This window comes from Schistocerca americana, chromosome 5, assembly GCF_021461395.2.
Source record: "Schistocerca americana isolate TAMUIC-IGC-003095 chromosome 5, iqSchAmer2.1, whole genome shotgun sequence".
Classification (NCBI taxonomy): Eukaryota; Metazoa; Arthropoda; class Insecta; order Orthoptera; family Acrididae; genus Schistocerca; species Schistocerca americana.
The window spans coordinates 368695359-368722866 of NC_060123.1; the positions used below are offsets into that span (position 1 = coordinate 368695359).

General features: G+C 38.4%; 1 protein-coding gene across 1 annotated transcript; it reads right to left on the reverse strand.

The window, feature by feature from the left end:
- Window positions 1-1042: 1042 nt before the first annotated feature.
- On the reverse strand, window positions 1043-27508 carry LOC124615516 (ciliogenesis and planar polarity effector 2-like). Its single transcript, XM_047143476.1, has 4 exons — window positions 27256-27508; window positions 13124-13389; window positions 3139-3275; window positions 1043-3021 (listed from the first exon to the last, which is right to left on the reverse strand). The coding sequence occupies exons 1-4, from the start codon at window positions 27365-27367 to the stop codon at window positions 2814-2816; spliced, it is 723 nt and encodes a 240-aa protein (XP_046999432.1). The 5' UTR covers window positions 27368-27508; the 3' UTR covers window positions 1043-2813.

Consider the following 27508-nt stretch of genomic DNA (forward strand, 5'->3'; position numbering starts at 1 on the left):
ACAGTTTAAATCTTAATTTCCCCATTCGGTTTTTACAGCCGTGGGACAAATGAAGAACCAAGTTCTAAGATTTTACACTTAAAATATGTATTACATGAAACAACTGATGAATGTTGTAACTATTTTACATATTTATTACATTATATGTAAATTTACTACAGCATCTTATTTAAAATAGTTCATAAAAGAAGTGTTAATTTGGTGTTGAAATCATTCCCCTTATTAGCGAGTTAGGGAGTTCATTAATCACATATAACCATTTTTACAAGGGCTTTGATATGTTATTTTATAATGTTGTTCTTTCTTAAAAGTAGTTACATTTTTTTTGGGTATTATGATCTTGTACATATTTGCTTCCTTTCATTAAATCACAAAAACACTTTAACTAGCTACAAAACTATATTGACAAGTATTTAAGCTGCACAGACATTTAATGACAAGATACTCCATGGTCTATGCCATGTACATGCCATTTGCTCTTTTCTGTGACAGCAATATTCGGTTTACATATGTGTCTGCAGCACAGCCCCAAAATTAAATTCCATAGTTGTTAGTTAAAAAAAGTTTAATTTTTGTTACTTAACTTTATGGCAAAACCTTGGTTAAGATTCATCAACGAATGTTACATAAGCGGAAGAGTCATGGAGACAATGGTAGGTTTCATGTCGATTATATAATGGTAAGAGAGAGATTTAGGAACAAAGTATTAGACTGCAAAACTTTTCAGAAGCAGGCATAAAATCTGCTCATAATTACCAATTATCACTTGCAGAGTGAAGATGAGGAAATTGCAAACAGATAGGCTATTAAGGAGTTGTGATCTGTATAAGTGGGAACAACAAGAGATTGATGAGTGTTTAAAAGAGAGCACAGAAAGGGAGAACAACTGCTGATGAATGGGAAGTTTTGAGAAATGAAATATTGAAAGTGTGAGAGGCAAAACTATGAAACAAGATAAGAAAGGACACATCCTGGGATAAAATAAGTGATATTAAATTTCATTGATTACTGCAGTCATTAACATGTGTCAGTTACGTGAACAAGAGTATACAGTGTCATTTATAGTACACGTAACAAGATGATGACTGTGCTGTGCACAAGTATGCATAGCACTGATTTTTTGAGGAAATGAGGATGATGAATCCGCTTCAGTTACTACACATGCAGTCAAGAATGGTCAGTGCCCAATACTAGTATAGCAAATGAAACAATTTAAAACATAGCCTGGTGGAATAATGTCCTCCTTCAAATTTACTGAGGTTGTGGGGCTCGACCCAGAAGAAATTACCTGACATTGAGATTGACAGGATGATCAAAGCAATGAAGGAGGAATGGCTAGAGCAGAGATGTAAAGTTTTAGAAGCATGTGTGACTGAATGAAAGATAGTTGCTGCATACAGGGAAATTAAAGAAACCTCTGGAGAATAAAGCAGCTGTATGCATATCAAGCCAGAATTATGCAAAGGAGAGGAAGCTGCAAGACAGAGGGATAAATAGAAGAGTTATAAAAAAAGAAAGAAACTAGAAGACAGTATCATGGAAAGGGAAGAGGACGTGACTGAAGATGCATTACTGCATGAAGTATCTTACAAGAGTACTGACACACTTAAGGCTAAACAAGGCCCCAAAGTAAACTACATTCCTTCAGAATTATTAAAAGACTTGGGAGAACCAAAACTTCTCACCCTGGAGAGAACGACGTATGAGATTGGACATAAAGAACATAATAATTTCAATGTCAAAGAAGGTAGGCAATGACAGTTGTGAGTATTACTGAGCTATGAATGTGGTATGTCATAGTTAAATGAAGAACATCAGTTTAGGTTCTGGAGAAATGCAGGAATATGAAAGAGTTATCTTAGAAGACAGGGTGAAGAAAGACAAAATCTATTTCTATATACTGTAATTTTAGATCTAGAAAAGTCTTTTGACAATGTTGAGCAAATTCTGTAAAAATTGGCAGTTATAGGGATACAATACAGGAAGTGAATGGTTATCTACAACTTGCATAAAAATCAGACTACAGTTACAAAAGCAGATTGGTATTTTAGGGCAGCAGTAGTTGAGAAGAGAAGGAAACAATGTTGTAGCTTATCCCTCATTTAGTTCAATCTGTGCATACAGCAACCAGTAAAGGAAACCAAAATGAAAACTGAAAAAGGAATTAAATTTCATAGAGAAGAAATCAAAGCTTTATGATTTGCTTTGACTAGGATTTCTATCAGAGATGGCAAACATCTTGAAAGATCAGTTGAAGGGAATGGAGGGAGTCTTACAACCAGTTTATAAGATGAACATAAAAAAAAAGTAAAACAATGGTAAGGGAATGTGGCTCAGGTGAAGAAATTAGCTTTTTTAAAAAGAAAAAGAAGGAGAGAGAGAGAGGACATCTATGAAGAAGAGAAATATTTTTCTGGAAGTATTTTTATAAATCACAGCTTATATGAAAGTGAAACATGCACAATAAACTATACAGACAAGAAGAGAATGCAAATTTTTGAAACGTCACATTACAGAAGAATGTTGAAGATTATAGACAGATACATCAGATTACTAATTATCAAATCAAAAAGGAAAGAGCATTATGGCACAACTAGGCTGAAAGACTTGTTGAAGTTATCCTGGCAGTCTGAAGAAGTTCAAACATGCACCTTCCAGTGAACAGAAATCCACTCAGTTTACGCTTTCTGAAGGCACAACACCCACTGACGATACTATCTTCACTGATGATATGCGATTTGAAGAAAATAGCTGCACAGTTTTGTTCTCACTTTTTTATGCACTAGCCACGCTTATTTCTAAAAAAATCTTTGCTATTTAGAAAGACCCTGTTTCAATAAATATTCTTGATCTCTGACCCATAGCCTCTCACAGATTATGTTCAATATGGGTGCAACCTCATGAACCTCACCTCGATCACCTGCCCATCTGTTATCAATTCGAAGTACAGGTACTTGCCACTTCTGTTCAAAGTCTTTTATTTCAGTACTTAACGTTTCACCTCTTTCTTGTACACTGTACCTACAACACAACCCACAAATGCTGTTACTGTACAACTTTTCATACAATTCTTGGTCTATAAACAATACAGCAAAAAGTGCAATTTGCTTATGTGTACAATAAAATTAGTTCACTAACCTTGTACCAATTGCAATACATGCAGGATTTTCCTCCTGCGAAGCAGTTCTGGCCATCTGCTGTGGAAGCTCAGCCAAACTGTTTGGATCCGTAAAGGAAAAAATGTATATAATGGCATCTGCTTTATCCCTACATGCCTGAAATTCCAAGTGCCAAATCCGGTGTAACAGTTCACCAACTAGACAGAGCATACTAGCATCAATGTTACACTTTTGCACAATGACACAACATGGTTACTTCATGTTAAAAGGCAGACCTGCCATTTAATTATTCCATCTTACAAACTTTTCCCTGAACAACAATCCCATTTAGGACGAATGTAAACACTTGCCTTTTGCAAGCAATGAGCTTCAAACTAGGCATGCTTGGGTTTCACAGACATACCTGAAGATATATTTTCTGGCAGCTAAGAGAAATGAAGAGCTAAATAAGAAGAGAAACTGAAAATGCAACTGAAATGGCTGATTGAAAGGTAATAGGAAGTAACCTGAATACTGAGAGAATGTTTGTATCACAATTAACTACTCTGACATATTTTCACCTCCAGTAGTGGGTGTGTTATCCACAATGAATTAAGAAAAGATGATTGTGAGAGACTGCATATGGCTGTGGAATCCCAAGTAATAATTGTACAAATATGAGCAGTGTACTAAAAAAATAGAAACTATATTTCTATTTATATCATTTGTGTGAAACGCCACAATAGTGGCTAGAATTGCATAGTGTGTGAACCTAAACACTTCTAAGCAAACATATCATCATCACAATAGAATGAGATTTTCACTCTGCAGCGGAGTGTGCACTGATATGAAACTTCCTGGCAGATTAAAACCGTGTGCCGGACCGAGACTCGAACTCGGGACCTTTGCCTTTCGTGGGCAAGTGCTCTACCAGCTGAGCTACCCAACACGACTCACCCCGTCCTCACAGCTTTACTTCTGCCAGTACCTCGTCTCCTACTTTCCAAACTTTACAGAAGCTCTCCTGCGAACCTACAGAACTAGCACTCCTGAAAGAAAGGATATTGCGGAGTTCGAGGTCGAGTCTTGGTCCGGCACACAGTTTTAATCTGCCTGGAAGTTTCATATCAGAACACACTAACCTGCAGAGTGAAAATTTCATTCTGGAAACATCCCCCAGGCTGTGGCTAAGCTATGTCTCTGCAATATCCTTTCTTTCAGGAGTGCTAGTTCTGCAGTTTCGCAGGAGAGCTTCTGTAAAGTTTGGAAAGTAGGAGATGAGGTACTGGCAGAAGTAAAGCTGTGAGGACGGGGCGTGAGCCGTGCTTGGGTAGCTCATCTGGTAGAGCACCTGCCCGCGAAAGGCAAAGGTCCAGAGTTCGAGTCTCGGTCCAGCACACAGTTTTAATCTGCCAGGAAGTTTCATCATCACAATACTTATGTGGAAGGCATTTTATGAGAGAAGAAGGAATGATGATTACAATTGCCCTGGAGTGCCTATGTATCCCTCTGGAAATTGGAAACATTAATGTTATTGTTTCTATTGGACTGCAGGTGAGAAGATGGTTCTGACCACCATGTACTGCCACATTACACTTTCCCAATGTGTATTCATTTTAAGAACTGGGTAATTACATGTATAAAAAGCCATTAATTTTACAGTGAACAGTCAAGCAGTAAGAAAGGAAGATAGGGCTTTAATGTTGGCAACTAGGGGATTAGAGATGACAAGCAAGCTCAAATTGGCCAAGGCTAGAAAAGGAAAGTGGCATGGTCCTTTTCAAAGCACTCATCTTCATATTCACCCTAACAATTTTAATCAGGCTTTGGAAAACATAAAGCAGAGTGGCCACAGAGGGATTTGGGCCCCATTTCTCTCGAACAATATCCATTGCCTTATTACAATACATGTAAAGTACACAAGGGTAGGTAAACAACAGCTGAATATTGTAACTGGATAAAGCTGCAACTTTTCTATATGTTGAATATGGAATTCATTTGTGGTGAACTATTAAAAACAGAGTACACATAACACTTTCTTATCAGATCAGTGTATCATAACTGGTACAGCTGAAACCCAACACACAGTGGATTTTAATACACACAATGTCAAGTATGTCCTGCAAAATAAAATATCACTTATAAATTATTTTTGCACTCTAAGTATATTTCATAAATCTAAAAAAGAATTATTACAGCGTGTAACCTTTCTGCAGTATAATTTATGCTGCAACTTCAAGCTCTCCAAACAATAACCAAAATAGATGGAACTAATTAAGTTCAACCTTTGGTTTGTCTTATCAACATATCAGGATTGTCGCTGGACAAAAACTTTGAATAAACATCTCACGGTTAACATTAAAGTGACTATGCAACAGTGCTTGGAAATAATCAAAATGAGCACAAACATCAAGAGGATAAATTATTCATTCATTGCCTGGATTTCTGTATGCTTGTTACAATATCACAAAATAGAAAGTATATTTTGTGAGCAATACAATAAAAATTATTGACTGTGTAAGTATGGTGAAACTAAAGCAAGTCTATCACGCAAGTGTGGTGTATCTGAAGGAACATTCAAGGGATGTGGTGAAAGATGAGAATAAACTTAGAAATTCTCTAAATGTAGTTGAAAGTGATGTGGGACTGGGCAGAAAAAGGACTAACCTAGGGAAAGACAGAGAACTTGTCGAATGCCTCTATAGGTGGTTTTTAATAAAAAGAAGTGAGAGGGTGCCACTTTCTGGGCCAATTATTAAAGCAGCTCAAGCTGACAAATTTCACTGATTTATGTGGCAACGAAGATTTTATAGCTTCTTGTTGACGGTTTTCAAGATGGAAATGTTGCCAAGGAATTCGCCAATTTGCCCTTGAAGAAGAAGCAAGGTCTTGTGACAATGCTTCATAGTTTCCTGAAATCTGCAAAAAGTATTGGTAGATAAAAATTTAAATGATCATTAAGTGTAAAATTGTCAAGAAATAGCACTTTATTATTGACTGCATCCAACCGGAACTATTGAAAAAAATCAGGAAATAAGATGGGTTTTAAAATGAATACAGACAGAATAAATCTCTGCTTTGCCTCAAATAAATCAGGCTGTCATAAGCTGAAGCCTTGTTGTACAGGTAAAAGTAAAATACTGAGATATTTGAAGCATTTAAACATTCCATCATTACAATTCACTTACAGGCATTCAAAGAATGATTGGATGACATGACATTTTCACCAAGTCATTCCAAGAAGAGTTTTTCCATCAGTGAGAAAGCACCTATAGTCACTTAAACAGAGATAAGAAGCACTACTAATCCTTGATCACTGTCCAGTGCATCCACCTCCTGATGTGCTGCAATCAGAAGATGGAAGAATAAAAACTTTGTTTTTGCCAAAAAAACAGGGCGGCATTAATTCAGCTGCTGGACCAGGGCATCATATGAGCATTTAAGGGTCATTATCACAGCGAACTGCTCACTTCAATAATAAATTCAGCTGAGGAAATGAAACTCTTCTCGAAATCTATAAATCTTTATAGAGTGTTGCGTATGCAGTGGGCCTCACATGGCAAAGCATGGTCCGGCCATAATTAGGAATAGCTGGAACAGATGTTCCAATGAAGAAAATACAGCTGATGAATGCTGTAGTGACACAATTTCAACAGCAGTGACCACCAGTCTGCATGTGATGTTTTACAGTGTAATATTGATCTTGAGGACTTGTATCACTGGGTAGCCATCAATAATGAAAAACTGATTTTGGAAAGCATGACAAGGGCATTATTGATGCTGTTCGAAATGAAGAGTAGTGAAGCTGAAGAAGAAAGTATAAATGATGTTTCCAGTACAGTGAAATACTGGACAATATAAATAAAACGATTATGTGGATGCATCAAGAAAGTGAACCAAACCAAACTGAGTTCTTGCATCTGATGAGCATTAAACAATACATACTAAAGACACTGTGTGAAATGACCCATCAAATAAAGCTAACTGACTGCTTTAAAGCTGTAAAACAAGGATGTACTGTAGCTTGCAGGCAGTGTTGTAAAGTATCATGCTGTACTTGACAGTGTACTTAATTTGCCATATTGAAACTCATGTAATTGGATGACTTTTAAGTGAAGTTTAATTACTGTGCCCTATTTTGTAAGCTTCTGAAATGTTTTACTTCCAATGTTCTTCAAATTTAAATACAGTATAGTTCAATATATATATAATATTGCGTTATGTATTCTTCCTAACTATCCATTTGTAGTTCGTCATTACACGGGTCACTCTATATAAACAGCAGTTAACGCTGTAACATGGGAGTAAAGCACACCCTCAGACAACCGCTTTGTATCAGGCTTCTTCTGTAGTTTGAAATTAGAACAACATACAGAAGCAGTGTGTCAAAAAAAAATTTCTCTTTAGTAGTGTATTCCTTGGCTCATTACATACCACCAGTTTCTTATTCCTGTTGGGGTCAGTGACAGCTAAGTAAAAAGAAAAGTTAAAAGTCTAAAATCTTATAAAATTTTAGATAATTATGACTACAGTGATGCCTTCAAATTGGTGATAACCAGGAAAGAAATCGGCCATGGCCTGTTTGGGGAAAACACCCATGAATTTACATAAAGTGATTTAGGGAAACAGCAGAAAACTTAATCAAAATGGCCAGGTATGTAACTGATTGCTTGGTATGTTATGTTTTGCAATTATGGAGTTTAATAGTGATTAAAACATCTAATTATACATCCATCTCTCCACTTCTCCTGGTGTCAACGTTTTTTGAGGCGGCAGCATAGAACAGAATATTGAATTCCCTTTTTGAGAAGCCAAATAAAAACAAAAAATGACCATTTTCTGTGATCTCACCAAGGCTTCCAAATGTGTGAACCATACAATTATAACACAGAGCCTATGGAATAATATGGTGTTAAATGGGTCTGGTTTTGCATGTATGGAATCATACGCTAACACTAGAAGAAAAGCAGAATATTAAAAAAAAAAAAGGTTACACAGGAATAACACTGTTAAAAATACATGATTAAGTACATGGCCTACATAAATGATGGCAATGGCCTTGCCGTACCCCCAGTTCCCATCAGATCACCGAAGTTAAGCACTGTCGGGCGTGGCTGGCACTCGGATGGATGACCCTCCAGGCCGCCATGCACTGTTGCCATTTTTTGGGGTGCACTCAGCCTCGTGAGGCCAACTGAGGAGCTACTCGACCGAATAGTAGCGGCTCCGGTCAAAGAAAACCACCATAACGACCGGGAGTGCGGTGTGCTGACCACACGCCCCTCCTGTCCGCATCCTCAGTGAGGATGACACGGCAGTCGGATGGTCCCGATGGGCCACTTGTGGCCTGAAGACGGAGAGCTTTTTCTACATAAATGATATACCTGTGATGTTTGGCAGTTATAACTAGTATGCCGATAAAGGACCCAAATGCATTAATATCAGACAGACAGGATAATAGAGAAACAGCTAACAACCAGAACAAAGCAAACAGCTCTGTCTTTAATCTTAAAAACAAATATGACTCACATACAGACACACAGGTACAGGAACTAGAGATCAACTGGTACACACATGATGAGGCTCCCTATGCATCCAGATGGATAACAAACTGAGGTAGCATTAGCAAATTCGCCAGTTAGCCAAAAAGCTTAGTTCTGCCCACTTTGCATTTAGAAAACTATTATTGTGTTACCTGTAGGTGGATTGGTAGCATACTTTCACTCAGTACTGCCCTATGAAGTAATCTTCTATGGTAAGATAACTAAAATAAAAAAAAACAATAATATGAAAAGGATAGTTGCTACTCACCAGGATAGTTGCTACTCACCATACAGCAGAGAAGCTGAGTCGCAGATGGCACAAAAAATGAGATTTCGGCCAACAAAATGAGACGAAAAAACACACACACACACACACACACACACACACACACACACACACACACACAGAGAGAGAGAGAGAGAGAGAGAGAGAGAGAGAGAGAGAGAGAGAGTCGCGTGCGCACACCACCACAACTGTGGCCATGTGAGTGCGAGTTGCATTTGCATGAGTGTGTGTGTTGTATATTTTTGATAAAGGCCTTGTTGGCCATAAGCTCACTTTCTGGCAGTCTTTTTGTTGTGTCCACCTGTGGCTCAGCATCTCCACTATATGGTGGGTAGCAACTATCCTTTTCATAATATTGTTACATTCCATCATGGATTTTCCATTGTTTAAGCTCAAAAAAATCATTTAATTCTGTGAAAGCAAATATTACGGATATCGCATTAAGTTGATTACCAAAGATCTTGTAGAATCTTCTTCACAGACATAGGGACTCTTACACATGCCAATACATATACTCCATGAAGGTATATGTGATTCCCTCTCTCCTATGGTTACTTTATTATACTCACTGATTAGCATACAATACTTAAAACTGGCAGCACTGAAATAGTAGTGAAATATATTATTAAGATAAAATAATGAAACTCCTGAACAACTGGCCACTGACCAAAAAGAATGAGTCAGCCACCTTGAAAAGATATGAGAATTTAGACCCAAGGCAAAATTTTAAACTTGTACTGCCTTTATCACAATATTAGGCATGATAAGAGAATAACTGACAAAATAGTTTCACCTTTCTGTTCCAAAAAATATACATCTGATGTACAAAACTCTGCACATATAAACTTCCACACACGGTGGATGCTCCTGCTATAGAAGGACTGAATGTGTATTTAAGATATATCATATCCATAAGAGCAGCAAAATTTTCACACCTCTGCTTTTTCACTGGAAGGGGTAACAGCATTGCTCGGATGTGCAACCTGTCAATTTTCAACTGTAGCCAATCTTGTTCCCATTGACTTGTGCTAAGGTGATCTTTTTGAGTGTTTCTATTTCTGACACTGAAGCTTCCCTGATAGCCTGAGCTATTTGTGTGTCAACATTATAGTCAATAATGATAAATATTCTACATTTGAATGCTCCATACAAAATTAGTGTATGATTCAGTCTGTCTTTGAGGAGCTATGTGTCCAAGTCTCATACTACTGCAGTACCCCAGCCCCAGAAGTGACTAACAACTTTTTTGTCTATACAAACACTTTTTAACAAAGAATTCACAGGAATGTTTTCTGCCATCTACTTGAGCCACATAGCTAACATAAAAGCTGTTCTCTCTGGAATGAACAATGTTCCACCATTGTGCCTAGCAGTGATTAGAACTGCTGCCAGCCCTAAGTTTGGGAATTTGTATTAGACAAATTTGTACCTATCCACTACTATCCATTCCCGCCTGAGCTCCTGTATGTGGTCGCCAACTAGCAGCATTCAGGGAATATTTATACCTTACATAGCCTACAAAATGGATAACATGTGCCTCAAGATATGAATTTGCATATGGGTCAATTTCCATCTTGGGACGCTTTGCTTTGGGAACTTACTGAGTTGTCAAATGTATTTGGTATAAATTACAGCTGGTACATGGGGGACTAGGAGATGTGTTGCTATTTCTATATACTGTGAGGGTGTGCAATGAGTAATGCAACACTTTTTTTCTCGCCCAATTTTGGTTGAAGGAATAAATAATTTGCTGTGGGACAGCATTGAATATTCCCACTTCAACCCTTATAGTTTCATGAAGTTCCGATACGTGGTGGTGCTATACGTACCCTTCAAACTGACATCTGTAATGGAGGGGCTTCACAAGCAGGGATATTCACAGGCATTTCCAGAATGTCTACAGAGACCTGGCAGTGAACAAAAGCATGATGAATCATTGGGCGAGGCATCTGTCATCATAGCAACAACATTGCATCATAGCAACAACATTGCACAAACCCCGATCTCCATAGCACTGGCCGGCTGTGACACCTACAATGTTGGAACATGCAGGTATGCTCATTCGAGCTGATCAATGGTTCACAATAAAACACCTTGCTGCTCCACTAGATATGTCTGTGGGTAAAGCTGACACACTCATCCACCAGTTGGAGTCCTCAAAATATGTGCACCCAGTGGGTTCTACAATGCTGAATAGAAGACTATAAAGAGCAACGAAGGACCATCTGTGCGGAACTGCTTGTACATTATGAGGCTGATGGTGACAATTTTTTTCGAACATCAACATAGGCAATGAAACATGGATTCATCAGTTCACACCAGAAATTAAACAGCAATCCATGGAGTGACACCACACCACCTCTCCTCCAAGGAAAAAGTTGAAAGCTGCACCCTCAGCTGGAAGTCATAGGAACATTCTTCTGGGATTCTGAAGGGGTTATTCTGTTTGACATCTTCCCTCATGGTTCAACGATCAACTCTGAAGTATTGTGTTACCCTCAGCAAATTGATGAAAATTCACTGTTTTCATTGCCACAAAAATGAAAAAGAACTACTCCTCCACAATGCAAGACTTCACACAAATCTGCACACCTGCGAGCACCTCACAAAACTTCCTCATCTACCCAACAGGCCAGATCTCACACCTTCTGACTTCCATCTGTTTGGACTTCCATCTGTTTGGCCCAACGAAGCAGTAAGTGGATGTTGAGGAGGCTATTGATGCAGCATGATGTTGGCTCTGACATCGATTAGGGCATACAGGTCCTCCCAGAAATGTGGCATAAGGTCATCACAATGAGCAGAAATTATGATGAAAACTTGGGCTTTGCAACTAAAAGAGTGGGGAGTAATACGGTGTATTGGAATCGGAAATACAACAAACCTCCTTTAGGGGAACAAATGCACTGCATTGCTTATTGAACGCCCCTCATATATTGGTCTTTCTGTGTAAACCAATGACCCTCCTGGGAACGTCACATTTCATGTGGAGACATCAAGTATGAGGCAATAACAATGCTGCTCTTGGTCTCAGTCCAGCAACCAGTTCTGCCTCGCCCACATGTCAAATGCCAACAGCTTTCACAGAGCATTCTCAACCCATTACAAGTCCCAGGAAAGTAGGGGTGAATGCTTCCATATCATGTCGTCTGTACTCGACAGTCTAGTCTGTGGCATGTACATTAAACATGTGTAGTCCTGGAAGAGGGCATATTCTGAAACAATCAGCAAAGCAGTGTTAGAGGAACTGTGATTCATCTGAGAAGGTAAATAATTTCCAGTCCTCCAGTGTTCAGTTATGAGATTCGTGTGTGTTCAGTTATGAGATTCGTATGTCCAAAATAGATGAAACTAACATAAGTGTACAGCCAACTAGACCATGTATATGGTTGTGGAACACTATTTGCAGCAACACCCGATGAACTGTGTGCTCTAAAACACTTGTGCTTTATCCAGGATAGTATTTTACTGTCAGTTTTTCAACAGGTTGTTCCTTAGTCTGCTTTACAGCTTCTATATTCATATTATTGGATGAGGTACAGATATCCATTACCATGGGATCTTAACATTACTTATCCACGATATATAGCAATGGTAGCATCTGAACATTTAATATTCATTTCTACTGATTGATCCATCACAATCAGTCCTATGTCAAATTCAATCCAGTACGTAGTTTTTTCCATTATCTCCATACAAGCACGATCTTCCATGCATGAAATGAAATTCTGGAAGTCTGCAGAATGCCCACATACAACTTCCATAAATTCTTCACTGGACTCAGAACTTTTTGACTCACAAATTTTTTTTGTTGTAGGGGGAGGTGGATGTCGCAACAATTTGTTCTCCAAATCCATAATTTTTCTCATTCTTAGCTATGTGGGCAAGACTGTGGCCACAATAAAATGTGATGTTCTGCTTTCATATAATGGAAGGAATAAAGGTATCTAACCCGAGGGCAGAAGGGGGGCGGGGAGGGTGTGTGTGTGTGTGTGTGTGTGTGTGTGTGTGTGTGTGTGTGTGTGTGAGAGAGAGAGAGAGAGAGAGAGAGAGAGAGAGAGAGAGAGAGAGAGAGAGAGAAGTCTGCTGCTCAGCAGGCATAAACTCTCCTGCAGTTTCAACTGACACATGAATCTTAAATATTCAGTTCATTGAAATCTTAGTTCCAATAATAAAAAAGTCAATAAACAACATACCGGAAAAATATGTGCGTACTTCTTAATAGCATTTTCACCTGCATCCCAAATTTGTAGTTTAAACAATATGATTTTGTCCCATATTTTAACAGGCCAGAATATATTTGATTTCTGTATGCCATGAGTTTCGGTATGAGGTACGCGACATCTGCTTCCTGCCAAACGAGCAACTGTTGCAGTTTTCCCAATTCCACTTTTGCCAGTTACAAATAGTTTGTATGACACCTCCTCAACATTTGATGCTATGCTTGGACGTTCAAGAATTCCTGAAAATGAGAAAATATTGTAAGCCAGAAACATATATGAGTTAAAGGGGAAAGTAACCAAACATTTATTTCCGCATGAGAATTATCTAATTATTAAAAAGCAGTTATGGGTATATCTACATCGACATCTATACTCTGCAAACTACCATGAGGTGCATGGCAGACGGTACGTCCCATTGTACCAGTTATTAGGGTATCCCTGTTCCATTCATGAATGGAGAATGGGAAGAATGATTATTTGAATGCCTCTGTGCATGCAGTAATAATTCTAATCTTATCTTCAAGATCCCCATGTGAGTGATACATAGAGGGTTTCAGTATATTCTTAGGGAAATCATACAAAGCCAACTCTTGAAACTTTGTTAACAAACTTTCTCAGGATAGTTTATGTCTACCTTCAAGAGTTTTCCAGTTCAGTTCCTTCGGTACCTCTGTGACTCTCTCCCACGGACGACCATTCGTGCTGCCCTTCTCTGTATACATTCAATACCCCCATTATTTCTATCTGGTACTAGTTCCACAGACTTGGGCAATATTCTATAACCGGTCACACAATTGATTTGTAAGCAGTCTCCTTTGTAGATTGACTTAAACCGAAGTCTACCACCTGTTTTACCCATAACTGGACTTGTGTGATCATTCCATTTCATATCCCTACAAAATTACACACAAGTATTTGTACAAGTTGGATGATTCCAACAGTGACTCACTGATATTATAGTCATAGCATACTACGTTTTTTTCATTTTATGAAGTGAAAAACTTTACATTTCTGAACATTTAAGGCAAGCTGCCAATCTCTTCTTCAATGTGAAATCTTATCAAGATCTGACTGACTGTTTAGCACCTTCTTTCAGATAGGTAACTGCATCACCTGCAAAAAGCCTGATTTTGCTATTAATATTGTCAGCAAGGTCATTAATATACAACACACTTCTCTGGGGCACACCAGAAGTTACTTCTACCTCTGATGATGACTCTCCATCCAAGATAACATGATGTGTCCACCCCAACAAAAAGTCCCCAATCCAGTCACAAATTTCACTTGACTCCTCATGTGATCGAACATTTGACAATAAGCGTAGGAGTGGCACTGTGTCAAATGCTTTTCAGACATCAAGAATTACAGCAACTACCTCACTGCCTTGATCCAAAGCTTTTAGTATGTCATTGAGAAAAGTTCATATGATCGATGTTTTCGAAATAAATACTGGTTGGCACTGAGGAGGTCATTCTGTTCAAGATACTTCGTTATGCTTAAGCTCAGAATATGCTCTAAGATTCTACAACAAACTGATGTCAAGGATACTGGGCGGTAGTTTTGTGGACCACTTCTTGTACCTTTCTTGTAAACAGGCGTGACCTGCGCCTTTTTCCAAGAACTGGGCACAGTTTTTTGTTTGATGGATAATAGTTAGAAGAGGAGCTAACTCAGCCACAAATTCAGTGCAGAATCTGACAGATTCCATCGGCCTCTAGAACTTTGGTCAATTTTAATGATTTCAGCTGGTTCTTAACACCTCTGACACTAATACTTACTTCAGCCACCTTTTCAGTGGTACGGGGAGTACATTGGGATAATTCTCCTTGGGTTTCATTTGTAAAGTAACATTTGAAAATGGAGTTACGCATCTCAGCTTTCATTTTGCTACCTCAGTTTCAGCTCCTGTCTCATTCACGAGGGACGGGACACTAACTTTGCCACTAATGGTCTTTACATAGAACCAGATTTTCTTTGGATTCTGTGAAAGAGATCACTTGACAATACTCTGCTACAGTAGTCACTGAAGGCATCATGCATTGCTCTCTTGACAGCCAAATGCATTTCATTCAGCATCTCTCTACCTGTGGCCCTACACTTTGTTTTACACGTGCTATGCAGTAACCTCTCTTTCTTAATTTCATTCGTTATATTAGATGTTTTGGGAAAGCCTGCAACTGTGTCATTCATGTTTTAAATAATGAATATATATTTCTTTATAAGTTTCTTTACAGTGACTGTAAATCATGGAGATTCCCTCCCATTATGAAGCATTTTACTAGGTACATATTTATCCAATGTGTGGTTATCTATTCTTTTAAACTTGAGCCTGAGTTTCTCTACATGCTCCTGCCTTGTGCTGAAAGTTTCAAGTTCCTCACCGAGATGTGACACTACTGATTTATTATCTAGTTTACTGAAAAAAAAAAAAAAATAAAATAAATATATATATATATATATATATATATATAAAAAAAAAACAAAGATGAGGTGACTTACCGAACAAAAGCGCTGGCAGATCGATAGACACACAAACAAACACAAACATACACACAAAATTCAAGCTTTCGCAACAAACTGTTGCCTCATCAGGAAAGAGGGAAGGAGAGGGGAAGACGAAAGGAAGTGGGTTTTAAGGGAGAGGGTAAGGAGTCATTCCATTCCCGGGAGCGGAAAGACTTACCTTAGGGGGAAAAAAGGACAGGTATACACTCGCACACACGCACATATCCATCCACACATATGTGCGTGTGTGCGAGTGTATACCTGTCCTTTTTTCCCCCTAAGGTAAGTCTTTCCGCTCCCGGGAATGGAATGACTCCTTACCCTCTCCCTTAAAACCCACTTCCTTTCGTCTTCCCCTCTCCTTCCCTCTTTCCTGATGAGGCAACAGTTTGTTGCGAAAGCTTGAATTTTGTGTGTATGTTTGTGTGTCTATCGACCTGCCAGCGCTTTTGTTCGGTAAGTCACCTCATCTTTGGTTTTTTTTTTTTTTTTTTTTTTTTTTTTTTATATAATTTTTCCCACGTGGAATGTTTCCTTCCATTATATATATATATATATATATATATATATATATATATATATATATATATATATATTCCTGTTTGTTTTAATTGTCCTTTGTATTTTGGTAATCATTGCTGCCACAACCGCATAATGGTCAATGATACCAGTTTCAATGTGGAGGTCCTCAAAGTGATCACGTCTATTTGTTGTCATTAGATATAATATATTTCCATCATGAGTGGTGTATCTAACTATCTGTTCTACATAGTTTTCAGAGAAGGCATTTAGTAAAGTTTCACAGGATGTCTTACACCAAACACTAACAAAACTGTAATTTTCCCAATTAATTGTTTGTTGATTAAAGTCTCCACCAATGATTATAGTATGATTGAGGAACTGGGGTTTCCTCTAAGGTTTCCATTCACATCATGGGTAATTGGAATTCTGAAAACGGTAGCATGCACATTAGTCCAGCCAACATTATTTTACGTTATAATATTCTGTAGTTTTTGTGTTAACCCAAGAGCACAGTACAAATCAGATGGAAATCATCCGAAAAGCTTGTCTGCCTTCTGGCATATGAGTGAACTTAGCTATTCTGTCTGGCAGACAGCTCTTTTGTTTAACAATCTGCTTCTGTTGCTGGATCATGGAATGTGTTACACACCAACAAATATACCCCCATAATTAAGGGCTACAAGCTATGACTACCAATCTGAATGAGTCGCAGTATTATGGACACTTGTTCATAGTGTGTGAACTATTTGAGAATCTGAGAGCTTGTCGGAAGAATTTAGCCACCTCAACTTTGTCTTTGTTCAGAATGCTTTGAAGCAAGTCTGTTTTGGATTTCAACTAACACACGTTAAACAAAGTGAACTGCCAAATGAGCTGATAAAGCTAACAATGGTGTTCTTGTAGTTACTGTGGCAGTCTTTTTCCAGAATTGTCAGCCTCCTCAAGAAGCAATGAATCAAATGTCTGTTGTTTCATGGAATGAGTATAATAATTGCTGGCTCCAATAAAATATGATCTTGGCATAAGGAAACAAGGAATATACAAGATTCTTTGTTGGTGTTAGAAATCTTCCATTGGTCAGATGTGTTTCACAATTAAAGATAGGTGAAGTGAACAACAAGATTAGGTCAGTGAGAAAACCATTATTGTGGTCCTCCATCTAGATACAGGACGTGGCAGAGAGTACAAAGAAATCGGAGATTTTCTCAGTTGTCTTGGCCTACTGTGACTTCACCATTAATAAAGCCACTTGGAAAACATACAGGTAACAAATTTCACAGGACAGATAAGGCTATCAGCTCCATAAAATATGTGAACCAGCACTCGTATGCTAACACACCGCTACCTACAGAAGGAATTTGTTACAAATGTACCAATGGGTAGCCAAAGCCAAGACAGCCAAATCAGACACAAACAACTTGCCCCATTTCACTTATCTGTATCTGTACCTGTAGGTAGGTGAATTTACTGCCTTGCACAGCTGGGTCCTTATTTTTCTTTACCATGTGTCTAGATGCCAATTTCTTCCATATTGCACTTGTAGCAAGTTACTATCAAAAATTGATTAGTCATAGAAATTCTTTCTAGTCATACCAGCATCTGAAGACTGCTAAAAGCTGCATCATAGGGGAAGAAAGGTACAGTTTCCACAATAGCACCTATCATCATGCCTGAGAGTTACCAGTATAAAACTATAATTAATTAAACCTTCACAAGATTATAATAACTTTTCAATAAAATGTTATAGGCCTATAGCAATACCCCAATGACCAAGACCAATCTACATTCATACTCTGCAAACCACCAGTCATTATCATCACAAAAGCTGACAGGATGCCATCCTTTTATTCCACCATTTGTGAGGCCTCAATTTTTGTGAGTAATACATTGGGCCAGTAGTGCAGTTCAAACATTGTCGATGGTTTTATGTAGAGTATATAGGAACTGTGTGTTGCTGACATGAATGTTTTTGTACTGTCAAGAAAACTGACTGGTAGACCTACACCTACATTCTGCTAAGCACCGTGAAGTTCATGGTAGATGGTGTGGTCAACTGTACCATTTTTAGGGCTTCTTCCTAGTCTATTCACATGTGAAGCATGGGAAGAATGATTGTCTTAATGTCTCTGTAAGCAATTTAATTAGTCAATCTTCTCATTCCTTACTTAAAACAGGTCCTTTAAACTGTGTAAGTGGGTGTCATGGGACAGTAGTTGTCTTCAGGTATCTCTCAGTTTGGGTTTCTCAGCATCTCTGTGACAGTCATCCAGAGGTCGAACAAACCTGTGGCCATTTGTGCTTATCTTTGCGGAGGATGACAAATTTACTCATATTGCTGAATGAAGTTTAGCTGCAGCACTATCTCAAGCTCTTCCATTCTACTGCACGGAAGTCACAAAAGGTCAGTTTTTCTTCTTTTTATTTATTGGTCCTCTAGTCATTCTTGTACAAAACATGCATGGGGTGTACAAAAGGTGTATTATGTAACTGGACACGGCACAATAAGATTTGATGGTTGGTGAACTGAAGTGGTGTAATGGTCTGTTGGAATAATACTAAGTAAATCATTTTCCTCACTACACATTATAGGTTACATTAGTAATGCATTTTATTGAGCTAAGGAATCACAATATATTGACAATAGAATAGTAGTGAATAGATATGAGGGTGGTCTTACAACTGCTTTCAGTTCTAACAAACAATGTTTATTCAACATAGTACAATCAAGTACAATCCCTAGAAATAATAGTTTCAGGACCTTGTACAAATTATTCTTCTGTGTACACAAGTTTACAAATTACAGACTAAAGATCTGTGTGTAATAATAAATTTTACATTTGTTAATATGGAAATAACAGAGTTACAAATATTTGTATTGTTATTACATCACTTGTGCATTAAGTCAAACTATTTGTTTGACACATATACAAAGCACTTTTCATGAAGAAATCATCTACGAAATAAAATTAATTTTCATTAAAATTCTTTTTAGCTGGTCTTTTAATTTGTTAGCAGGGAAGGCTGAGAGACTTTTTGGTAGGGCAATGCCTAGCTTTTGCCCAATATTTGCTAACCACATTTGTGGCAAAAATGTTTCCAGACAGTTTACAGGTTAAAGAATCTATATGCATGTCCCAATTGAGATTGTCCTAAATGTGATTGCTAAGGATTTTGTCCATTTTTCACAATGTCATTTCTCATGGATAATTTCAAATTCATATAAAATTTTATTTGTCTCTATGTTAAAATTCATTATTTGAGTTTCCGAAGTACTTACATTTAGATGCCTTTCATTGAAATACTTGGTTATTTTATTGGTTACACTGTTGCGCAGCACCTCCAGACTGTCAATAGCTTTATGTTTGCATACAATTGATATACAGTCTGCATACAATATTCTTTTAGAGTTAGCAAAACAGCACCGTGTATCATTAACGTAAATCATGAAAAGAAGCGGTCCCAAGATGGGACCTTTAGGCGCACTATATATGGTATCAGTAATTTTGGATTTGAAAGATCCACTGTTTGTTTTAAGCAAAACAACTTATTTTCTGTTGCTCATATATGTTTTTATTAACTCACAGCCAAATCTTCTAATACCCAGGTTCTACTACTTATCAAGTAAAACTGTGATATTAACACAATCAAATGGTTTTTGTACGTCACAAAACACTCCAGTAACACACTCCTTGTCCTCTATTGCAGTTATATTCTGATTTTAAAATATTGGATTGTGTTGACTCAAGAACGTCATTACTCTTTAGTCTAGTCATGCAGGACAAACTGGAAATTTGAGCTGGATACAATGTGTTACACATTCCAAGAAGTATCCTTATAGTGTTATTACATATTGTAGTGCTATTACTTATTAGCCCATTAACCGCCATGATCCCCATAGTTTTTGTCCCATCAGTTGGCAGCAGTGTCTTTGTTTTAATGTTGATTAGCTTATAATATTTGACAACAGTCTAACTGAAGTGAGTGACAGAGCAGAATCAAAATATTGCATTTGGTTTCCTCTTGTAAAGTTGACTAAACCATAAATCGGATGTGGTAAGTCATGTAATATGAATATAATAGATTTTCAATTGTGTTATTTTTATATTATTTTTATTGTTCCATCAAATGATGTGATCATATTGTAAATTTGTAGGTTACAGTAGCTCACAAATGTTTCTTTGTTCATTTGTTATTAGTAAATATTGTTTTATTACATGTTTTAAAGCGATACCCATTTGGGGATCATGGCCAATACGAAGTACTTTCATACAATCACAATCATGGTATCTTATTTTTTTTTTTTTTTACATACAGGAAACAGAAAGTTCCTCACACTAGCTGAAGTAGAAGGTATGATAAATGATCCTAATTTTCTCACCGAAGATAATTATGACGGTGTGATACGATATTGTAGTAGGACTTCCCCCTGACAATGTGGATCGTGTTTCCAATGCTGAAGAATTTGATGACGACATTTTGGAAGACACGTATCCTAACGATGTTCCTCGTAGGCTGTAAATTCATTCAAGTGTAATTGCAGTTGCCGATACCTATACAGAACCTCTGGCCAAATAAGACCCTAGTACTTCATGGCCCACACGGTCAAAGAAGTGCGACTTTGAAATGGTTAAAATAATTTCCGATTGGTAAAAAGTTCAGCCTGATTACAAAAATACATTTGGGCATAACAACAATATAAACGGAGCTATGGAACACGTAACTTCTCTCAAAGGAAAATCAGCAATCAAACTTTTACTTTTTCAGTAGACTGTCTTTGAAAATTTGTAGGCTTTTTACGTCTTACAGGTTACCATTCTTTGCCTCAGGAGCAAATGTATTGGTGCGAAGATGAAGACTCAACATCAGAAGTTTCAGAAAACGTTTCTCCAGAAGCAGGCATTTAGAAATAAAGAAAAATTTGCGCTTCAGTGACAATTCTAAACTGACAGATAATAATTTGGCAATTGCAGATTTCAAGATACGCCCCCTCATTGACAAAATGGATAAAAATTATATGAAATTTGGTGTTTTTTCAAAAAATATAATCATTGATCAGCAGATGGTCAGATATTACAGGCATCATCATTTCAAAAAATTTGTTCACGATAAACCCATACGGTTTGGGTTCAAACAGGTGCAGAAACAGGATACTACTTTCATACAGATTTGTACACTGGGAAAAGGAATGATGCCAATGAGATGCAAGGTTTGGGTGCATCAGTTATAATAAGCAAAATATCTATGGTGAACAATCACTCTAACCACATTTTCTTTTTAGATAATTTTTCACTAGTTCTGATCTAATGAAAACGTTGTTGTTGTTGTGGTCTTCAGTCCTGAGACTGGTTTGATGCAGCTCTCCATGCTACTCTATCCTGTGCAAGCTTCTTCATCTCCCAGTACCTACTGCAGCCTACATCCTTCTGAATCTGCTTAATGTACTCATATCTTGGTCTCCCTCTATGATTTTTACCCTCCATGCTGCCCTCCAGTACTAAATTGGTGATCCCTTGATGCCTCATGACATGTCCTACCAACTGATCCCTTCTTCTAGTCAAGTTGTGCCACAAACTCCTCCCCAATTCTATTTAATACCTCCTCATTAGTTATGTGATCTACCCATCTAATCTTCTGCATTCTTCTGTAGCACCACATTTTGAAAGCTTCTATTCTCTTCTTGTCTAAACTATTTATCGTCCATGTTTCACTTCCATTCATGGCTACACTCCATACAAATACTTTCAGAAATGACTTCCTAACACTTAAATCAGTACTTGATGTCAACAAATTTCTCTTCTTCAGAAACAATGAAAACCTTAACAGACCAAAATGTAGCAGCAACAGGAACAGTTCGATCAAGCCGGATAAATAAATGCCCTCTCAAGTCATATAATAAATTCAGAGAGGAACCTTGTGGAGCTATGGATTACAGATTTGATGTCAAAAACAAAATATTCTGTGCTGTCTGGAAAGATAATAAATGTGACCGAGTCTTGTCAAACCATCAAGGAATATATCCACAGAAGAAAGTAAATAGATGGTCCAGATTGGAGAAAAAAGATATCAAAATACCCCAGCCTCTCTGCACACATCTCTACAATAAATTCATGTGTGGAATGGATAAACTTGACTGGTATATAAATAAATATAGAATAAAATATGTGGAAGGAAATGGTATTTTCCCATATTCACAAACATAATTGATACTGCAGTTGTGAATGCCTATGTATTATACTGTCATGCTAACAGCAATATATCCTTTTTAGAGTGCCAGTGAAATAATTGCACAAGGGGGGGGGGGGGGGGGGGGAGGGAGACGTACAGCACATTAACAGGAGAAAGGAAGAACCAGAAGAACAACAAAAGGACAACCAATACTACTATGGACAAACCATGAAAAGAAAACCACAGAGAGAAACAAGAAACAGGTAAATGGGATAAAAACAAGAGAACAGATGACCGCGGGTGGCTGAAAACGAGAATAAAAAGGAAAAGCCAGCCACTCTGCAACACACCAAAACATCCACCCTAAAAGCATTAGAGTGGAGAACACAAAGGAACAAAGGACATGCGCTAAAACTTATATAGAACAATAAAACCCTCTATCACATATAAACGTAAAACTAAATTAGCCAATGGGGCATTGTCAACTACAATTAATGGCAACGAGTCCGGTAACTGAAGAGTCCGTTGCAGGACAGCCAAAGGAGGAGAGCTCACCACGATGTGGGCCACTGTCAGCCGGGTGCCGCACCGACACTGAGGTGGGTCATCATGACACAGGAGGTAGCCGTGTGTCACCCAAGCATGGCCAATGTGGAGCTGGCAGAGAACCATAGTGTCCCTGCAAGAGGCCCGCATGGAGGTCTGCCACACATTCGTCATCTCCTTAATGGCACGCAGTTTGTTGTGCATGCTGATGTTATGCCATTTTGTCTCCCAAAGCCACAAAACCTTGCGGTGTAGTACTGAACGTAGGTCAGTTGCAGAGAATCGGATCTCCATAAGCGGTTTCCGCATAGTCAGTCTGGCCAACCTGTCAGCAATTTCATTGCCTGGAATTACAAAAGAGGAGCAAATAGCCACAGAATGTAGGCACTCAAATTTCCCCTTAGCCTCAGTGTAGGTCAGTCGGTCCAGTGTCTTATATGCCATGACTTTCCTCTCTTTCTGTAAAACCCCACACTCTGGCGAGCAAGGTGAATGATGCTCTCCGCAGTTGACGCAGATGGGAGGCAGGGCACATGGAGTACTGGGATGTGATGGACGTCCACAATCTCGACATGTGACGCTGGAAGTACAGCAGGAAGACATATGGCTGAAGATCCAGCACTTAAAGCACTGCATTGGGGGAGGTATATATGGCTTGATGTCACAGCCGTAGACTATCACTTTGACCTTCTTGGGCAATGTGTCATCCTCGAAGGCCAAGATGAAGGCACCAGTGACAACCTCATTATCCCTTGGACCCCGATGGACACGCCGGACGAAATGAACACCTCGCTGCTCTAAATTGGCGCGCAGCTCGTCCTCAAGCTGTAAAAGGAGGTCCCTGTGCAATATAATACCCTGGACCATATTTAAGCTCTTATGGGGTGTGATGGTAACAGAAACATCCCCCCAGTTGTCACAAGCGAGCAATGCCCATGACTGGGCAGAGGATGCTGTTTTTATCAAAACTGACCCAGAGCACATTTTGGACAAGCCCTCCACTTCCCCAAACTTGTTCTCCAAATGCTCCACAAAAAACTAAGGCCTCATGGACATGAAAGATTCCCCAACTCTCGTACCTATGAGGTACTGGGGCAAATAAGCTTCACTGCCATCCTTAGCCTGGCTTTCCTCCCATTGTGTGACCAGGGAGGGAAACAATTTGGGGTCATATTTCTTAGCACTGAAGTTAGACTTTGCCCACTTAGAGACTGCTGGCAGCAGACCACCAGCAAGAGATGATGTACTATGCTTCATGGCGTGTCATCCGCCCTGATGCCACCCCCTTCAACCAAGGGACCTCCCCGCAGGTGCCATCCAGCCACAGCAAAGGCCACCTAGCATGATGGCCATTGCCAGGAGTTCCGGTGCCCCAGGCTGACAGGCACCTACTCCTTGGCATACATGGGGAGTTAATAGTGCAGGCATCCACAGAGTGATCCCTGTGTAGTCAGGGGGCTACAACCAACAGGGTACATGGCGGCCCTACCACAAAGGACTGGCTACCGGGCTGGATATGAGGTGCAAAGAATTCCATGGTCATCGTCAGCACAGAAAATGACACTGCATAGTGGGTCGAGGAAAACACACCCAGGAAGGTGTCCTCGCCCAAGAGATGGAAGATGAGCGGGACTGCAATGCCTTGACGAGAAAGTGGGCTAAAGATCTCAATGCACGATGAACATGATGCACCATGTAAGGCGCCCTTCTCCAACTGGCTCGCTCTTCAGGAAAATTTTGAAAAATGGAGGTCAAACCCTACATGGGACCATCACATAAAGGACAAAACGTGTGTGAGACTCCTTTTAGTTGCCTCTTACGACAGGCAGGAATATCTCAGGCCTATTCTAGCCCCCAGGCCCACAGGGGTGTATGGATCAGTGGCATCAATAAGTTTTTTACTTACACAAATGTAAAAAATGAGTTCATATTAAATGTTACTTTTATTTATGTTCAAATAATTACAAATAAACAGAACTGTAAAATATTATCACAAATAAAATTTGTTTCCAATTATTCCTTTTTTTTCCCATGTCATCTGCCATGATTCCCATTTGGGGCTTTCTGGAAGGGGAAAAAAAGCTGCTACACTTTTGAAAAATGTATTATGTAGATAAAAGTGTTATGTCAGGTTCAAATCTGTTACACAAATAAACAGAATTTCTCAGGAAATTTAAAAAAAACAAATTGGCAGTTAATGTGAAAATCATTGTAACTGTATGATAAATTTTCGACATGTCTCCTGTAAGCAAACCAAATGGATTGCAAACGTACGCCATGAGATGAATAAAACACTTCTCACAATTCTAGTAAACATAACTTTTCAAACTACCTTAGAAAATGCAGATGAGACTGAGATGGGGCTGTAGTTTTCAATTCTAAATTTATCACCTTTCTTGTTAATTGGGGTAATTGTGCTATCTTTAGTCTACCCAGGTAGTGATGCAGTTACACCAAATTTGCTGCTGTGGCCACAGCATCAGATATATAACATGTGCACCTTTTTAATGTGTCGATAAACAATTCATCATAGCCTGCTGATTTTTTATTTACCTATGTTTTTTAATTCCTTGCTAGTAGTTGCTGCCAAATATAACCTTTGTTTGACTAGGATGCCCTTGTATCTATATAGGAGATTGTTGAAATGTTCACTGATGGATTTTCCAACAGAAGAAAAGTACTCATTAACAACATGCAACCCAATATTGGCTTTTGACAATACTCTGTTGTTTATGGTAAGATCAAAAGTCAATTTGTTCCTATAGTTCACAAAGTTATTTATTACTCTCCAAACAGTTAAGCTTGTGTTAGTAGAGTTCCCTAACAATGTGGGTACATATTTACTGTTTCATTCTAATGGCAGATCTTTGTAATACTCATGATAGTTCTTACATTCCACCTTTAGACTATTATTATTGCTATTCTCTAGCATTGCACATTGGAAACGTCTGATTTCTTTTCTTTCCGTTTACACTCCACGACTTACGCAATCATTATTTTGATTATTTTTTGCTATTATTTACTGGCAAGGTCATTTCTTGACATGAGACATAGAAGCAATAATATAAAGCTGATGCAAATTCACTGAAAGTAATGCAGTTCTTTTCACACCATAGTAAACTTTGTAGCATACTGTCGAGATCTTTTAAGACTGTCACCATGAATGGTTCTTTTTGTCACGTATTGTCTGTTTTTGTTACTGGGATGGAGATTTTCAGCTTCTATCAGTACCTGTACAGCATCACGATCAGAAATGGCAAGCCCCACAACTGATGCACTGCACACAAAATGATACACATTGTCAATGCAAGACCACCTGTAGTGGATAAGGTTAAATTGATCTAGTATTATCACTACTTATTTCGACCCAGTGTCATTAGACAGCAAGTCAATGTTTATATCTTAAGTTTGTATTATGTTAATACAGCCATTTTTATTGCAGTGTTCATGTGTGTCAAAAAGCAGGTCATTAAGAAAAACAAAGAAAATATCTAGGCTACCACAGCAAGGCACGTAAAATCCTGTAATAATGAAGTTCTCTTTTCAGCCACTTATAGTCAATTGCTTGTTGCTCTATTATACCCTCCATGCTGGAAGTACATACATCTGTTATGTTTAGTTACTATTTGTAACTAAAAGGTTAGTTACACCACCACCACATTTCAGTTTTCTGCTGAAGGCGGAGCAGAAGATCACGAAGAGTGGCTGACATACACTAATAAGTTAATCTGAGTATGAATGTTCATTTACAACAAAAACCATCAGGATTATCAATCCCTGCAGTTATATCCAATTCAGTGGGCTTATTTCCGACACTTTGAAAGTTCTGTTGAATTAATTTGAATGTAAGTTTGGATTGGTAAACACTGGCTGCAGGTGTCACTCTACTGGATGGTTTGTTCTTAAGGCTGTGAAAATTCCTCTGTATGATATTAGTGTCAAGTTTCTACAGCTGGTTTCGGGGTTACAGGCTGTCTAGCAAGCTTTACAAGTTTCCTGGCTTGCCTACAGTGGCTGTTTGTGTGGCAGATCGTGTTTGGATGGGTTTTACCATTCCAAGGCAACGCAATTATTTACGACACTTTGTGTAAACTTTTGTCTGATTTCATTTTTAATTAATTTACTGAGAATCATTTTACCTCTTTTATTCATGAGCATACCATTATCTTGATTAAAAAAACACTCCGTTATACGAGTCCTGACCGCTACTTACAAAATAAGATTTCGTATAATTTACAAGCAAGAACGCAATTCGCAAGCTATTACTCTAAATTAAGAGTTACAGACGAGCTCTTCGGAAACAGCATTGTAATAAGAATACGTGTATGATTCATTCACTAGACAGGTGCGGTAACGAAAATTATTACCAAATGTTTTCCTGCCCGTGGTTTGCGGGTTGTAAAAATGTTGAAGCATTGTCTCTCCTTCTGCCGAGCTGTGCCAGTCTAGTGATATAATATTTCCAACGCTGAGATTCATTTCTTAAAAGTAAAAATTTTTCGTTTAGCAAACCACTTGACACATGCGCAACAGCTACTCGAGCATACAGCACACAACGCTTCTTCAGTCGCGCACTGAGCCACTGACGCACTCGTAAACACAACACTGACTGTGTCGAGT